At 52.3% G+C, this 16,986-nt stretch overlaps 3 protein-coding genes across 3 annotated transcripts; 2 read left to right on the top strand and 1 right to left on the bottom strand.

The window, feature by feature from the left end:
* Positions 1-6,913: 6,913 nt before the first annotated feature.
* Positions 6,914-8,047, top strand: IUM83_14014 (Necrosis inducing-like protein NPP1 type; the record flags this gene model as incomplete). The annotated part of the gene is made up of 1 exon (XM_067938729.1): positions 6,914-8,047. The coding sequence occupies one exon, from the start codon at positions 6,914-6,916 to the stop codon at positions 8,045-8,047; it is 1,134 nt and encodes a 377-aa protein (XP_067787460.1).
* A 2,272-nt stretch (positions 8,048-10,319) lies between these two features.
* IUM83_14013 (Necrosis inducing protein NPP1) lies at positions 10,320-11,936 on the bottom strand (the record flags this gene model as incomplete). Its single annotated transcript, XM_067938728.1, has 1 exon — positions 10,320-11,936. The coding sequence occupies one exon, from the start codon at positions 11,934-11,936 to the stop codon at positions 10,320-10,322; it is 1,617 nt and encodes a 538-aa protein (XP_067787491.1).
* A 4,667-nt stretch (positions 11,937-16,603) lies between these two features.
* On the top strand, positions 16,604-16,986 carry IUM83_14012 (glyceraldehyde-3-phosphate dehydrogenase; the record flags this gene model as incomplete). Its single annotated transcript, XM_067938727.1, has 2 exons — positions 16,604-16,693; positions 16,753-16,986. 2 exons carry the CDS (start codon positions 16,604-16,606, stop codon positions 16,984-16,986), a joined length of 324 nt encoding a protein of 107 aa, XP_067787553.1.

Here is a 16,986-nt window from a genome sequence, read left to right as displayed (position 1 = left end):
TCGGGTTGGTCACGATGTTCGAGACCAAGTACCGTGCACGCTGCGCGTAAGCATGGACGTCATGCTTACCCTGCTGCAGGTCGAGGAACTCCGCCCTCGACCGGAATTCATTTTGCGGGGGTTCAAACGCTTGTCTGAGCTCCACTTTGAACACTTCGCACGTGCTGAAGCACGTAGGATCGGAGAGTCGGCGTCCATACGCCCAACTCCTCGCTCGTCCGCCAAGACATGACATGGCGAACGCAACCTTTGACAACGGGTCAACGATACGTCGAGCCGCTATGGCTGTGTCGAGCTCGACAAGCCACCGGAGGAGAGGCTCGCCCTCTCTTCCCACGTAATTGCTTACGCTCAATTTCAATGGTTGAGCACGCGGTGTCGTCCCTGACGACGCCGTCACTGAGGAAGCAGCGTCACGCTGCTCCTTCATGATGAAGCCCAGAGCAACACCAGGTTGCTCCGTCGGCGATAGCGTACGCAGCATCGTGGCTATCGCCGCCTCCCCAATGACTGTTGACAGTCGTTGGAGGGCCTCCCACTCTGGGTCAGACAGGTGGGGGCAGTCAGCGCGTGCAACATGCGTTGCAGGCGTGTTGGAGCTCTCCATGGGCACCTCCGTGCTCATGTGGTTCTCGGCTCCGCGTTCGTACACCGCGTACGAACGTCAAACAGTCGGTCGTTGGACGGACTACAAAGTGCTACCAGGTGTAGTAGGCCTACTTTGGCTCACTACTTTTGCTTACACGTCGCGCTACGTGTATGACGAAGCGTAGGAGTTTATTAATAATTTGAATCAATTATACTTGAGTCCACAAGTATAATATAAATCAAATAAAACACCAAGTAGCTAGTTTAAGGTAAAATGAGAAATGTATTGTTTGTGAATTGATCTTCCTCCTCAATCTGCTAAAAACTGTTTATCATCTATGAAAGGGGTTGACAGTGGCTGGCTGTCAGAGCCCCGTCAATATGCACGGTTCTAATTGGTAGAAAGCAGCATCTTTCTACCAATAGGATCTTTAGGTAGGTGTGGACCACTCATTGTGGTGGCCCACTTCAATGTATCCATTGGTGTGTCTTACACCAAGGTGAGGAAGTATCTAAAACTTTTAACAGATATCCTATCTGTTAAAATCACAAGTGGCTTGTAGCCACTTGTGCGTGTAACCCCGTTACATCTGGGAACTCGGATCCGACCCAGGGGTGGACGACAAAGTGGCGACGATTCCACTGCTTCCGGAAGACGTAGACTGGCGTGGAACAGAAGGACGGCGACGTTGTCGGTGACTCGTTTGAGTCTTCGGTGGAGCAGGAGGGGCTCTGCATCAACACACTGAGCCGCTCCCGACGACTCAGAATCCGGAAGCCCCAGGACAGAAGAGGATTCGGGAACGACTTCCGGCGACTCAATGACAGATTCAACAACCAAGTTTTCTGCCTCCGAACCAGTGTCTGGAAACCACTCGAGAGAAGCGCCAGAGTCGACGTGAACTTGCTCGGAAGGAGGATAAAGAGTGCTTGACGAGGCGACATCTTCATCCAACGACTCCATCACACGAGAAGACTTGCGCGAAGGAATAACAGGCGAGCTGTCCGACGAAGACTTGGCCGCGCTTCCGGAGAAAACGGCGCGAGCTGACGGACCGGCAGAAGGCTGAGAACGGGCCCATCGCCCCTTGGATTTCCGCTTCGACATGTCATTGGATGATGAAGCTCCGGAATCACTTGCAGCCGGCACCATCGACTTGGACGGGGATCCTGCAGCCGCAGGAGCACTTCCGGAAGACTCGACAACATCCACCTCCGCTTCCAAGTGCTCACCATCTTGAGCATAATTCCGGGCATCGCCAGGAGCTGCCACCGAAGACGCACGGCTACCACCTCGACGAGAAGAAGATGAACGGGATCCACGAGTGGCAGAAGCTGAGTCTTCGGCGGGGCGGCGAGGTCTCTTGCCCGGACGACTGGCGGAAGGACTGCGACGTCTTGACGACGAGCGAAGACGCTTCTGTGACACCGAGCGAGAAACGGAACTTGACCGACCACGCGGATGTCGGGAATCGGCCTCCGCTTGCGAGGAGCGCTTGCGAGAACGACCAACTTGCGCGGCGCGCGAAACACGGTTTGCCTCGACGTCAGCAGCGCGAGTTCGCGGCGTTGTCTTGCTCGCCTCAGCCGACCGCTCCTCCGACGACAACTCAACGTGAGTATCTGATTCCAGGAAGGCAGCTTGAGCCAAGTCAACAGCAATGGCGTCCTCGGTGCGTGACGGATCGGCATTAGCCAGCATGTCCTTGAGGACTCGCCGAGTCTCGTGGCTAATGCCCAGCAGGTTCCAATTCAACTCGCCAGCCGACAAACCTGTAAGACATGAGTCATCGCCCAGAGTCATAACACGAGCCAGCACATGCAGCAACTCAACAACCGGTACGAACCTTCGGAGATCAGCACAAGGACGCCTGGGTCCATGTCTTCAAACTTGACGTGCGCCCGAAGAGTCCGGTTGGCGCGCGTTAGCCGCTTCACCTGCTCTTGAAGGTCTTCATTTCGGCGCTGGTGGCGAGTCGACGACGAGTCATCGCCGGTATCCAAGCGAGCCAGAAGATCATGAAGACGCTTGCTTTGTGCTGTCGACGACGACACGGCAACCTTGAACGCCGTCTGCTCGCGAGTGAGCTGGAGAGCCAGACGCTTGCACTCGTCGTCAGCAGCTCTCACGCGGTTCTCCAAGCGGGCGGCCGTCTCGGTGTGCGCATCCACGGCTCCACAAAGACCCTCCATCTCCTGGAGGTAGTGAGCCTCCAATACCCGGAAACGCTTGACCTCCTTCTTGGAGTGCTCGAGCTCCGCGCGCGTATGCTTAAGGAACACCATGGTGTTCTCGTGCTTGAACGATTCCTTCATCGCCGAGTTTTCGGCGGCAGCACGCGCAGCTTCAGCGGAATGCAACTGGCCTCGCATCACAGCCAATTCCATGTTGATGTCATCGTGGACTCCCATGTTGGGCTGAGCCGCCGCCACCACGTCTTCCAGCGAGCGAGCGGCAGCCAAGCGAGAGCCCACGTGGCGGTCTCCACGCATGTTGGGGCCCTGGTGCAGGGTGACATTAAGTCGGCCAATGAGATCCAGCCGAGGACCCAACACCGCGATCACGCGTTCCGACGCCTCAGCACTGGCTTCCATGACGATTTGTTCGAGAGCTTCACGCGACACCGTGATCAGCGAGTAGTCGGTGGTGGTACAGCCAGCTTCAGCACTCGAAGTAGAACGTCGAGCAACTAGATGCGACGACAGGATCGCAACCGAGTCGCCAGCGGCATTACCAACGGGCGCATCAACCAGAGAAGTGTCCTGCGAGACAAGAGACGAAGATAATAACCTCGAAGGTAAGCGACAGTAGCTCAAGATCAAAATGCAAGTCAGCGAGACGTACCGACGGAGCAGCAGGAGAGGAGGCCAGTGACGCGAACGACTCAGCAGAAGCTTCCAGTGAAGCTTGGCTCGCCAGCGAGTGAACTCAACCCCGGAGATAACAGGACAACCTGTGAAGCAGACATACAAAGCCGCCAAGCATCAACACCTCGCGTGAAGCAGACAGAGGGCGAAAAGACGGCAAGAAACTCACCGTGGACGAGCTGCCCATCGACCCAGCAACGCTCTCATCCTCGGACACCGCCGACTGCGAGGTAGCAGGAACAGCAGGCGGACAGCCAGCACAAAGCGGGCTTCCTCGACCAGGCGAAGACTGACCAAGATGCCAAGATCCTGGTTAGCAGTGAAGACGGCGAGCGAACAAGAGAAGACGGCTTATCTGGAGCGAAGACCGAGATACACCGAGAGCCCTGCGCGCCAAGTTCACGGCGGACTGGGCAGCGCGCGAGGTACCGACCATGGCGCAGGAGCGCCCCGACGCTCACCAGCACGCGGCTCGAGTCGCGGTGGGGGCGGTTGTGGTATCGGGAAATGAAGTCGAAGCCAAAATCCAAAGCCGAGACAAGGGGCGAAGAAGACTCGAGGTGCCGGCACCAACTGGCAAGTCACAACCCATCGCCAGTCATTGGACCAAACGCCCCAGTCGCTGATTGGCCTAAATAGACCGGTGACGATGACTCGTCGACGGTCCCAAGCCAAGCGCGGGCGGTTGCAGCCCGCTAAGTACGGTGCGAACCTACTGGCAAGATCCGAACCTATGAGTCGTCGGCGCCTGTCCCCAGTCGTCGGTGGCGTTTCAGCGGCCGTTTGAGTCGTCGGTAACGCCGCCACGTCGCAGGGAAAGCGCCGAAGAGTCGTGAGTTACAACTGGCGGTCCAAAAACGGACGCGTTTATACTTGATATTTGTATTGATCGATAGGAAACTTAAGAGAAGACAAGATAAACCTTGGGGCAACAATAACAGAACAGCTTTTCCTCCCAACCACGCAAGGGCGACACCGGTGCCTGCAGTGAACGACCTGCTGCTCAAGGTAAACCTGGTAGGTAGGATTATGACTGTCGGCGGGCACATCTACTGGCGTAGCGTGTGTTCATCCCTGGCAGGGCCAAGACAGTAGTGGCCGGTGTATTGATAGCGATGAGTCGTCGCCAGGAACTGGAGAAGCGAGAGCGCACTCCATTTATTTCTTCCCGCCAGAGTATACCTCCGACACCCTCGTATCACGCCGTAAAAGACCGGGATCCTTCCTTCTGAGGGCCTGCGAAGTGTATTTTGTGTGTGAGAGTGTGCTAGCCTTTGCTCGTGGCTAGTGACGCTGAGTCTTCCGTCGGTCGACTAGCGGAAGCTCTGTACATAGGGGAAACATCAACCCGGTGCAAGGGAAAGTTCCTGGGCCTTCAGGTTCTAACCCTAACAAGCCCATTGAGTCTTCGGTGACTTGGTGGGTGTTGTTGGTGGGGAAAGTGTGCCAATATATAATTTAGCGCGTGTTCCTACACGACACGAGCGTGCCGCATTTTCACGGGCATGTTTCGTGTTGGCAGGTGCTAGATCCTTAAGGCTCATTGGAGGTCGGAGATGTTGGAGCTCGGTTGTTATTCGAGAAATATGCGAATAACTTCCAATTGGTAGGGGATAAAATAACTCAAACGTGCGCTCCGACTCGATACGTCGGAGGTGTGGATCTGGATCCTGCACAAATAGTGATTGGTCAAAACTACATGCATGTAGTAATTGATTCGATAAAACAAATATTAATGCCCGCAAACGCATTCTATTGGCCAAAATGCTCTATAGTAAGATACAGTGTAGTCGGAGATTTGATGATATTCATCCATACTGTACATGGGGCTCATCTATTGATCCGTCATGGGTAAAGGTGAGCAGTCCCTCAAGAAGTTACAGTTGCATTTGTTGATGGTTCCCGGCACGATAATTTCTCTTTCAGATAAATCGATGTGGTTCATGTGCATGACGCCGCAACCAACCTGCATCATGAGTTGACCGAGCAACACTTTACACAAGGCAGCAGTTTCGCAATTCAGCCAGCAAGTACAGCGCCCCACCTCGTTATGACCGCAGCAGGAATTTGGCAAAGAAAATGCAGATATATTTGATGCCTCCATAAGTACATACATGTAGGTGCTGGACATGTACTGAGTGCACCAAACTGAGCTAGAAGTAGCGGAGGCTTCGTTCGCGCTCTCCTCCTCCTCCCTGTGCGCCGGCGCACGAACGCTTCGACGCGGCATCGGAGCACGGTAGCTCGTGCGGTCATTACAGGCGTGAATAGGGAAACTGTTCCAGTACTTTTTTTATGGACTGTGTACGTAAGCACTCTCGTGGCGGATTACGACACGTTGTACCACGAGATTTGACAAAACAATTGTGATACAGTATTGGGAGATGCCCCGTACTATAATGCTGTATGGATGTGTGGAAAACACATCATGGTGATATAAATGGCGAGATCAAATCTGAAGCCTGAGGCTTAAAGCCTCTACATAATGTGCCAACACGTGCATACATTTACAATAGTGCATGCACAGTACGTACGGTTCCATCCAACCAAACCCGGAAAGTGTGAGCCAAATGCACGTACGGTAAAAGCATTTCTACTGCAGCAAACCCAAGAAGGCATCAGGTATTGTACAGTCGCAGTCTGCGATACGGTACAGTACGAATTTTGCCCCTGTGGGGTCACAACACGTTCTCGCCGTCCGAAACTTGCACAACAGCCGCGTCCAGAGAACCAGTTGGTCATCGCGCTTACGTCTCTGTGCCGATGCGAGCAGTCCACCCCAATGGGGTGTTCTGCTTTCCAGCTTGCTTTTCTTATATGTCAGCCGTCCCCATTGACGGACCGTCAATACAATCTCTACAGTACATGTGTTACGTGAGATTGCAGGAGGGATGTGCTAGATTGCTCCTCCCGCAACTTACAACAAGCGGTACTAACGTTACTGTACAGTACATGTACTGTACAACACCATGCACGGTACCGCACAACAACATGCCGAAGGCATCGTTCGTTCAACACAACTCGTTGTGTGTGATTTTAATTGAGGGACGCCAGATTAGAATGATAAAGGCAATTAAAATAATCGCTAGACAGGTTGAACACATGCATGTACTGTACCAGTTCCCATGCACCGCAGCTGTGATCACCATGTCTTCGTTGCCGTTGTGAGACGTTCCGGCTCAAGCGGATGGCCAAACCGGTCTCTCCCTGATTTGTCGGGGAATCGGCACCTCGCTGCTTTGTCGGTGAATCGATGGCCCCAGCTAGTGAGACCTTCAAGGGTCTACGGTTCTCGTTGCATGGCTCTGCTAACAGCGAGATAACAGGTTGTGCTTGGTAACGCGCTGTATCTTACGGCTCACCGAAGTAGTGTGTACAAAAACCAGCGTTTGGGCTGAGTGCATCTGCCCATTCACCAATTCTTCCACTCACGTGAATAACTCGTAGCCTCGGGACAATGAAGTCTTACCTCATCCTGTGTGCTGCAGCTTTTGCTGCCTTCGCTTTGGTGCATGCCCAAGAAGCGACTAACTCGACGACGAAGTCCATCGATTTCTCGAACCTGGAGGAGACGCCGGCGCCGATGACCGTGCCCGGCACTAAGAAGGGTCAGCCGCAAGAGGAGGAGGAACAAGCACCGGTTAAACCACCGGTGAAGTACATCGATTATTCGAGTCTCAACAAATTCACGAGAGCGTCTGCACCCATGAAGAAGGGTCTATCGCAGGAGGACGAGCCGGAGCAGCAGCAACAGTCGAGCATGTCGGGTTCTCAGGAAGTGGAGGTGGAGATCGACACGCCTGCTCCGACGATTAAAAGGACGATGCGGCCTGATCCCCGCGCGACCGAAGCCCCGACGCTGCCTCCCACGCCGGCGCCGACCCCAGCCCCGACGCCTGCTCCGACCCCCGACCCGGGTCCGTGGGTGGCCAAGTGGATTTCCCACGACCAAGTGCAGCCGTTCCCGCAGCCTGAGCCTGTCACGATCTCGGACAAGGCCGCCGTCAAGTTTAAGCCCCAGATGCACATCACAAACGGATGCCACCCTTACCCTGCGGTGAACGAAGCCGGAGAGACCGGTGGCGGTCTCAAGACCAAGGGCGCTCCTAGTGCTAACTGCAAGGGGTCTGGATGGGGATCTCAGGTCTACGGCCGCTCGACGTGGTACCGCGGTGTCTGGGCCATCATGTACTCATGGTACTTCCCGAAGGACTCCCCGTCCACGGGCTTAGGTCACCGCCACGACTGGGAGCACGTCATCATATGGATCGACAACCCAGACATTGAGACTCCCAAGATTTTGGCGGTGTCGCCGTCGGCACACAGTGGCTACTCCAAGTACGTTCCTCCAAACCCCGACACAATCGATGGTACGAGCGTCAAGGTCAATTACGAAAGCCACTGGCCGATCAACCACGCCACCGATATGACGTCGAAGGGTGGAGACTTTCAGGACCTGATCATGTGGAGTCAGCTGTCCGAGAACGCGTGCCGTGCCTTCAACTCGGTGTCCTGGGGCAAGGCCAACACGCCCTTTAACGACGGCAACTTTGAGCCCAAACTGGGAAAGGCTTGGCCGTTTAAGAATTAAAAATCCATGTGTGCGGTTGCAGCACGTCAGTATTTTATTACGATAATCTGTTCAAAGCGCAAGGATTTTGTTGAGTAAAGCGGCAGCCACGCAATGTCCTAGGTCAAGTCGTCGCAAATTGGTCGCCTTACTATTGTACCTGCTTGCTTGCGCTTCTTTTTGCTGGTTTTCTGGGCGAATAGCACCTTGGAGAGGTATCGGGAGAAGTTATCGGTGGACTGTGGTGGACTGCATCTACTAGTACATGTATATCTTTTGTCGCCCTGAAGAAAAAAATGATGTTTTGCTGGCGCAGCTCCAGTCAATCTACACCAGTATCACACTTCCGATAACTCACCAAGCCTGATGCACTTCGCAAGCACCATTCCTTGATCTTACAATTACCTGGACGGCAATCGAAAACCAGTTCAATTTCGTGTTAGGATTTTGCAACATCACAGCTTCGTTGCTATGCAACGTAGCTACACTTCCTCCGGACGGAATTAATTGCAAGTATGTAATATGACAGAACCATAGGTTTTGGTAGTCGTGATTTTTGTATCGTTATCGATTTGGAGGGGATAAAATACTACGAGGGGACATTGGTATCGGGAAACAAGATGGAGCTTGCCCTGTTCGAGTTGCGCAGAAGCTCCACTGCTCTGTTGTAAACCTGCAGATCACACGCGATCACTTCTGGCAGCATGCCTAGCTTCCTTAGTTGTGCCTTGTTCATGTGTGGCAGAGCGTACGTGTTATCACCTCTGACTTGCAACATGCTACGCATGCAGCTTTGAAGCGATATAAACGCGTTTTCTTGTGTTTCCTTAGTCACGGAGTCGTACGCACGATTGACAGCTTGAATGATCTCCTCGGTTCCACGCAGTGGGGCTCGATTTTGAGAGGACTGGAGTGAGGCGAACAGGCCCAAGTCCAGCACGTTGGTATCAGGTGAGTTGGGGGGTTGACAAAACAGGCGAATGTTCCACCCATCTTGCAAGCGGGCTTCGAAAATGTCGGGATCCGTTGGGGAGACGTGTGGCTTAGCGTTGTCTTGGTGGGTGTAGATGACGTCCTATTTGTCCTTCCTTGGCCACTGCTCTTTTATTTCTGGGATGACATACTTGATCAGATAACTTTTGTATGCCTCCCGATCCACGCCTTTCAAGTTACGCATGGTGACGGTGCCCTTCGGTCGATTCCGACTATTTTTTTTTGCGATGTACTTCTCGGCAAAAGGCCAGATACGTTTCGATGCGGATCGAATCTATGAAGTCAAGTTGACGTCAGTAACATCGGTTTAGAAAGGGTATATAATCATCAGAGTAATCTTACCTTGGACGTCCAAAAACATAGTCTTGGGGATGTGGCGCTTGCTTTCGCGTTTTCTGACCGGGAGTTCTTCGTCTTCGAGCATTATAAACGAGCGTTTGTCTTTGTCTGAATTGAACCACTTTTCATCTACGTGTACAACGTTATACAGCGGCTCAAACATCATTCGTGACTCGTCGACTAAGGACAATGCAAACTCGATGCGTCGAAGTTTGTTCTTGTCGGTCAGACAACGCTTGATCCGTGTAGAACGTCTCGAGACCTCTCCCTCCTTGAGTAGTTCTCCCACCATGTACTTCGAGAGACCTGCGGCTGCGGCAGCGCGCCGATTCACCTGTCGATCTTCCAGAGGAACCGACCGCAGCTTTTCCTTAGCTTCTTCGCAGTTTTACGCTTCCTTCCGCAATGCTTCGCTTTCCGGCTCTTGCATCCATCTATAGGGTCCTGAAGGCTCGAGCTGCGCAGTACACATTCCAGATTCGGCTAATTGTGCTGGGATGACAGTCCCAACGCTCATCTAGGTCAGTGTAAGTTCCCGATGGCAGAACGAGATCACTACAGCGAATTAGAAGCTCGTAAATGATGCGTTGGCGTTTCTCGTCCGTGAAGTTGGTCCTAGACACAGTCATCGGTCGCAGAGGTGCTTGCTGTTCACGTGGCGGAAATTGCTCAAATGAAGCGGCCGAGTCGTTGTGTTTGGTAAGACCCTGCACACGGTAGAGGACGAAGTAGTGTGCATGGTTGGTATCCCCGAATAAACGAAATACAGACGCGTCCACTCGTCCATTCCGCGGTAAATTTGGAGAAGTCTATGCAATTTTATCGTGGTCAACGTCTAGATTTTGCATTTATTTCCGGACAGAGGAAGTATTATAGTACTATCGAAGTTTGGACTACGCAACTCAAGATTACGACGACGACAAAATGGGTTGACTAAACTGAGTATCCATCGATGATACAATCAACCAAACGGCCACGCCCTCCCCAACTTCGACTCAAAGTTTCCGTCGTTAAATGGCGTGTTGGCTTTGTCCCACCCAACTGCGTTCAGTGCTCGGCGCGAGTCTTCGGACAGTTGATTCCACATGATGAGGTCCTGGAACTCACCGCCGTCGGTAGTGAATTTAAGCGCATGGTTGACGGGCCACTCAGCCACATACTGGACCTTGACGCTCGTGCCATCGAGGACGTCGGCATTCGGAGGAACTTGGCGCGAGTAACCACTGTGGGCCGACGGCGTCACGGCCAAAATCTTGGGAGTCTCAACCTCTGGGTTGTCGATCCACACAATGACGTGCTCCCAGTCGTGACGGTGGCCCATGCCCGAGGACGGCGAGTCCTTGGGGAAGTACCACGAGTACATGATGGCCCACATACCGCGATACCACGTAGATCGCCCATAGACCTGCGATCCCCATCCAGACCCCTTGCAGTTGGAGCTAGGGGCACCCGCAGGTTTCAAACCACCGCTGGTCTCGCCCCACCAGCTCACGGCAGGATACGGGTGACATCCGTTCGTAATGTGAAGCTGCGGTTTAAACTTGACGGCGGCCTTTTCGGAGATGGTGACGGGCTCGGGCTGTTTGTACGACTGCACTTGGTCGTGGTCCATCCACTTGGCCACCCACGGACCCGGATCCGGAGTCGGAGCGGGCGTCGGAGCAGGAGTCGGGGCAAGCGTCGGGGCAGGAGTAGGAGCCTCTGTCGGTGCTGGCGTCGGAGCTGGTGTTGGGACTGGCGTTGGGACTGGCGTCGGAGCTTCAGTCTCTGTTCCATTTGCCTGAGCTTGTGAACCTTCGAAGCTGTCGGAGGTAGAACCCTTAACGCTATCGAACGTAACTTCTTGGCCATGAGAGCCCTCCAGGCTGTTGAAGGTAGAGCTATCCGCGATGTCGGAGGTAGAATCGTCCAGGCTGGTAGAATCTGCGAGGTTGTCAGAGGTATCAGAGGTAGATCCATCAGCGCTGTCAGACGCGAAGCCTGCAAGGCTGTCGGAGGTAGAACCAGTGAGGCTGCTAGAGGAAGATCCCGCGAGGCTGTCAGAAGTAGAGCCCGAGAGGCTGCCGGAGGTAGAACCTACGAGACTATCGTAGGTAGATCCCTTGAGGCTGTCAGCGGTAGAACTCGCGGAGCTGTCTGCGGTAGAGCCCTCAAGGCTGCCGGAGACAGAGCCCTCCAGACTACCAGGTGTAGAACCCGCGAGGCTGTCAGAGGTGGATTTGCCCAGGCTGTCAGAGGTAGAACCTTCTAAGCTGCTTGCGGTAGAACCTTCTACACTGTCGGAGGTAGAATCCGCGAGGCTCGAACCTGTGAGGCTACCAGAAGTAGACCCCGTAAGGCTGTCGGAGGTAGAACTCGAGCTAGAAACATCAAGGCTGTCGAACGTGACCTCTTGATCCGTTGAACCGTCCAGACTTGTGGAACCCTCCAGGCTGTCGTCCATAACTTCTTGTAGTTCGGAACCCTCCAGGCTGTCAAAGGTAAATACGTTTTGGACCGGGCCCGATGCAGCTTTCTTGAACTGGTCTCGAGAAGAATCGTCCATTTGGGCAACATCTTTAGCTCGAGTTGCTGCCATCGCAGAAACCAAGGTCGATAAGAAGACGAATAGCTTCATTGCGGAATTGATGCTGTTCCCTCGTATCCGTGCGGCTAATTGGAAACTGGAAAGAAGTCACACGCTCGCGACGAGAGAGAGAGACAGCGCCCGCAGATCTTGAAGAGCATCAATTTCCAACTGGAAGTACAGAAGACCGCAATACGTGTATTGAATTATACATGTATTATAATACACGTATAAAAAACTAAAACCTTCTATACAATATTATACAAGTATTAAATTAACGTACCGATGCGTTTCTACTTTTTACTGCTGTTTTGGCTGCACTTGATGTTTTACCCTGGATCTTCAACAAATATCGAACACACCACAGGCAGCAGCTGAAATTGGGATTTGAAAACGAGGGAAGAGAACGACGCTACGGTACATAGCTGCTTCGAATCGGGCGATCGACCCATAACGTCGGACACGGCCACACTGTAATACCACACACTCGCAGTCAATGGGCCAAGAATGCGCTCCAATCAACCTGATCAACAGGCCCACAAGCCCTTTGTGGAGTGTTCCTCGCCACGCCCTGAATGACGAGCCAGAAGAACCAGATAGCGATCTTAGTAGTGCGTCGCGGCTTGTCACTGCTAGTGACTTAGATCGACAAGACCCTCGACCCCCCCCCCCCCTAATACCATACACATATAATACAGATTATGTACCAGGTACAGTGTACATGCACTGTGTAACCTGTCCTCCCTTTACGCACAGGTGTCCCCGCCTAATTTGGACTTGCGTCACGCAATATACCTCGCAGAGAACGAGCAGATCCAAATGCGATTTGTTCATGCCTGATCGGGAGATGTAGTGGGTTAAATGAAAAGTGAAGGGAAAGTGTCGCACCGCGGGAAGCACCTTGCATGTGCAAGACTTGCAAGTAGCTACTGGCAAGAGCACGTGAAATGCTCCCAATGGAGATTAATTATTGCAACGTTGCTTCGCCGAGGCGCCGTCGCGATCAGTCATCAAAAACCTCCATGACGGTGTCAACGAAGTCAAGCAACAAGTCCAAGAAGTGCTACATTCGCCTCACGTTTGGCCAGAAGGTCATGGTGTGCAATATGACTCGAGAGCACCCTCAATGTCGATGCGCCGCATTCTTAACTTACTATCTTCAGTGTAATTCAGTGCATTTGCATCTATGCGAAACCTGCGCAGATCCTGCATCCTTGCAGGCTTTTTGGTCCCACCTTTCCAAATTAGGCAGGAACACCTGTAGTCCTATCCTTTCCTCAACGTTGGGCGATGTCAAGGTTAGACTACTAAGTATGCTGTGCCAGCTAATCGTGCTTCAGCGACGATTTACTTGTTTATGTAAGCTTATAACGATTTGTGACCCACAAGGACGATAATTAGTTGTATTTAGCTCGATCAATTCGTAAATCGATCGCGAGCTCCAATCACCTTGTGCTGCATACAGGAGTGGATGTGCAGATTAGGCGATTGATTTACACAAGAATAGTCGATATAGATGCGCTTGGAGCAGAATGTCCACCTTTTACTCGGCAATCGTGCGGCGAGGGGTATGACTACTTATTAATAAATAAGATCTAAGAAGGGGCTACTAAGGATAAGCATTTTAACCGGTTCTCACAATACATGTGAGACGGATAGAGCGCGAAATCCTTGAAAGTGGTAATTTACGATACGTATTACGGGGCGGCTTACGGGACAGCTTCAAGGAGAAGTTTACGGGGCGACCCGTCATATAACAATTGTATTCAACAAAGGGTTACCAACGACACACATACAAACCTAAAACGTTACTACCTTCGCGCTGCCTGATGTTGGTCTTCCAGACGTTTTCACGTGGATAGCATATTTTTTGTACTGTGTCAGTACGTAAAAAAAAATGCGTCTACCGTTGAGGAAAGATATAAGTAGTAGTATTCACTTTGCTCTTCCGTCTTGGTCGGTGGTCCAAGAACGGGTCGTTGATGGCCACCACCTTGGTCTTGGGGTTCTTGATGGCGCCGCGACACACGGGGCGGCCGATACGACCGAACCTGTTAATGCCGATGGCGACTTGATCAGCTCTCCACAAGCAAAAAATCTACGCTCGAGCGCAACAGCCATGCCTCGCGTCTCTTACCGCAGGCAGCTCATTGCAAATAATCAAAGGAACACGAGTGGCGGGCTACATCAACGTCCGTACTTGCTGCATGCGAACAAGAGGCAAATTGCCGCTGCTTCCTTGTGTGCGCTGCGGGGGAAGATTCAAGACTGAGGTGAAACTTGCCTTTGCGGATAGTCGACCATTTCGACCATTTCGACCATTTCGACCATTTCAGAAATGGTTGGTCATTTCGGAAATGGTTCACCCAAATAGCTGAACCATTTCGCAAAATGTTATGTCCGCTGACCATAAAAAATATGGTGACCATTTCCGCCAAAAAGCTAATTCTGCCCCACCCCCCTCCCTATTAGCAAGATTACTTGTGATCGTAACGGTCTTACGTAGAAAGAGCCGATTGGGGTGTACAGAAGACATTCTCAGCTTGGGCGTTGTGCCATCTTGCTAGACCTGGTGTACATGGCGTACCTGCTCAAGTACGACTAGACGCACGGCAAGTTCGACGGCTCCGTGGAGACCAAGGACGGCAACCTGGTGGTGGCCGGCGAGGCGATCCACATGTTCGCATCGTGCAACCCGTCGGAGATCCCGTGGGGCAAGGCCGACGCCACGTACGTGTGCGAGTCGACGGACATGTTGACGACAGATGTCGGGGGGAAAATAGTGCAATACAATAAATAAGGGAATCTGCCACTTTAGTGCACTAGAAGCATATTAGTGCACTAATAGAAACGACCAATCACGCCAAAACCCTACGAGCTCTGGTATATTACTGGATGAAATATTCGAAACCGTAAAACCTGCCATTATGTATACAGCTCCTGTTGGCTAACTCTCGACCACCCGATTTATCTCGTCTGCTTTTGCAGTTAGAACTAGTGGCATGAGCTTAACTATTTGACTATCACTACCAAATTGACCTCGCCCCGAGAATCATGACCAAGAAGCGCGGAGACTACACCAAAAGCAAGCTAAACTCTACCGCACGCTGATTAAGTGGGTAGGCAAGCGCAAGAAAGGAGAATCGATGGAGTCTCAGTGACGTGGCCCTCAACCACGCCTGACAGCTGAGGCAGAGCAACACCTTTGTGAGTGGATAATGGGGCGACAGCTTGTCGGGAAGCCGGCCAAGCGTGGGGAAATCATTGCCAAGGCCAGCACGATCGCTGAGATGACTACGGGCACTGGCGTTGGTAGCGGCTGGTACAGGCGCTTTATGAAGCGGCGCCGGTGTCGATTAAGCAAGCCGCTTGGCTTCACGTGAAGAAAACGTCCAACAACAGCTTCTCGTCCTCCCACCACCACGCACGAAAGGCAAGAAGCAGTGACAGCGACAGTTGGTGGGCGATTGCTAACCCGTGAACTACTAGAGAACCTACAAGCAAAGCCTCGAAAGGCACGGCAAAAGGTTCCCGACTGACACCGGTTCATACGGAGGTTGAAAATGCTCCAGGCGCACCCGAGCAATCGCTGTTTGAAGCAATAGTTTAGTCAAGAGATAAGACAGACAGGCAAATCAATGTTAGTTCCTGTAAGTCAATTGCACACACAGATGAGCAGATAATCATACCTTTATAACAGTGCGGAGAATTAACGTGTCCGAGGGGACTCGAACCCGCGACAACTCTGCTCCCCGTAGGGCCCTCATTAAGCCAGCGGCATTAACCGACTGAGCTGTCAGCACTGTCGAAATGACAAATTATTTCCAAGATACATATCCTTTCAATACTGATGTGTTTGCGTTTTTATCGTGTATTATAGGTTACCTAACCACTGAACGAAAGAAACACTGTCCCAGTTTGAGAATTTCAGGTTCATACAAATACTAAGATAAAAAGAAGCACTAAACTGGCAATCAGCAGGAAATAGGCCATTCACTACAATCCATCCAAACTACCCAATAAGAGCCTCTCCATACCAGAATTAATCTGTGAAAGAGAGTAAACAAACACCTGTCTGGGCATGCATATTGCACACTGAAACTCACAGTAGACATTCGGCTACCGCGCCTTGACTGATGCCCTTTGAAAAGTGCACTAATTTGGCAAATCCCCTTAATCAGTTTTGTCACTATAATTTTTTATTACTGTACTACGCTGACCTCAAAACAATATAAAGTTGACCCAATTATAAAATTTGTAAAAAAAAGAGCGCCCACTGGCAAATACCGAAAGAATAGCCCATAAACCACCAACCTTGAGGCCAGGGTCGGTAAATACAATACACACGCAGACGTAGAAGATAATCACGGGGGAATCGCTCCAGTACGCGCCAGCAGATAGCTAGCACAAAAAGAAACAGCCTTCTCTCTTGAAAATTGCGATTTCAATCCTTTATTCCTCTCTAAAGTGATATAAGCTGTCCATTTATGTAACAATTCAATATAAATTGAGGCAATAATTATTATTGTTTAGCTTGGAATTGCAGTTTTTATTACTGGACGGTGGACCCAATTCAATATCATACTGTATTGGCGGACCTCTGGTTCGCGACGACGGCCCACATCAAGGGGAGTTGCAAGAGAGTGGTGATCTCTGCGCCGCCCAAGGACGCCACGACCATGTACGTGATGGGCGTGAACCACAAGGAGTACGACGTCTCGGCGCCCGTACGCGTCGTGCACGACCAACTGGCTGGCACCGCGGGCCAGGTGAGTTCGGCATCGTGGAGGGTCTGATGACGACCATGCATGCGACAACGTCGACACAGCAACCCGTGGACGGCCCGGCGAAGGGCGGCAAGGACTGGCGCAGCGGCCGTGGTTGCGGCCAGAACATCATCCCGTCATCGACGGGCGCCGCCAAGGCAATGGGCAAGGTGCTGCCGGTGCTGAACGGCAAGCTGACAGGCGTGGCGTTCCGCGTGCCGTCGCCCGACATGTCAGTGGAGCTAACGTGCCGCCTGCAGAAGCCTGCCTCGATGGATGACTTCAAGGCCTCGTAG

The sequence above is a fragment of the Phytophthora cinnamomi genome, assembly GCF_018691715.1.
Source record: "Phytophthora cinnamomi strain GKB4 chromosome Unknown Contig60, whole genome shotgun sequence".
In the NCBI taxonomy this organism is placed as follows: domain Eukaryota; phylum Oomycota; class Peronosporomycetes; order Peronosporales; family Peronosporaceae; genus Phytophthora; species Phytophthora cinnamomi.
The sequence above is the reverse complement of the archived record's forward strand: the minus strand, read 5'-3'. Positions and strand labels throughout refer to the sequence as shown.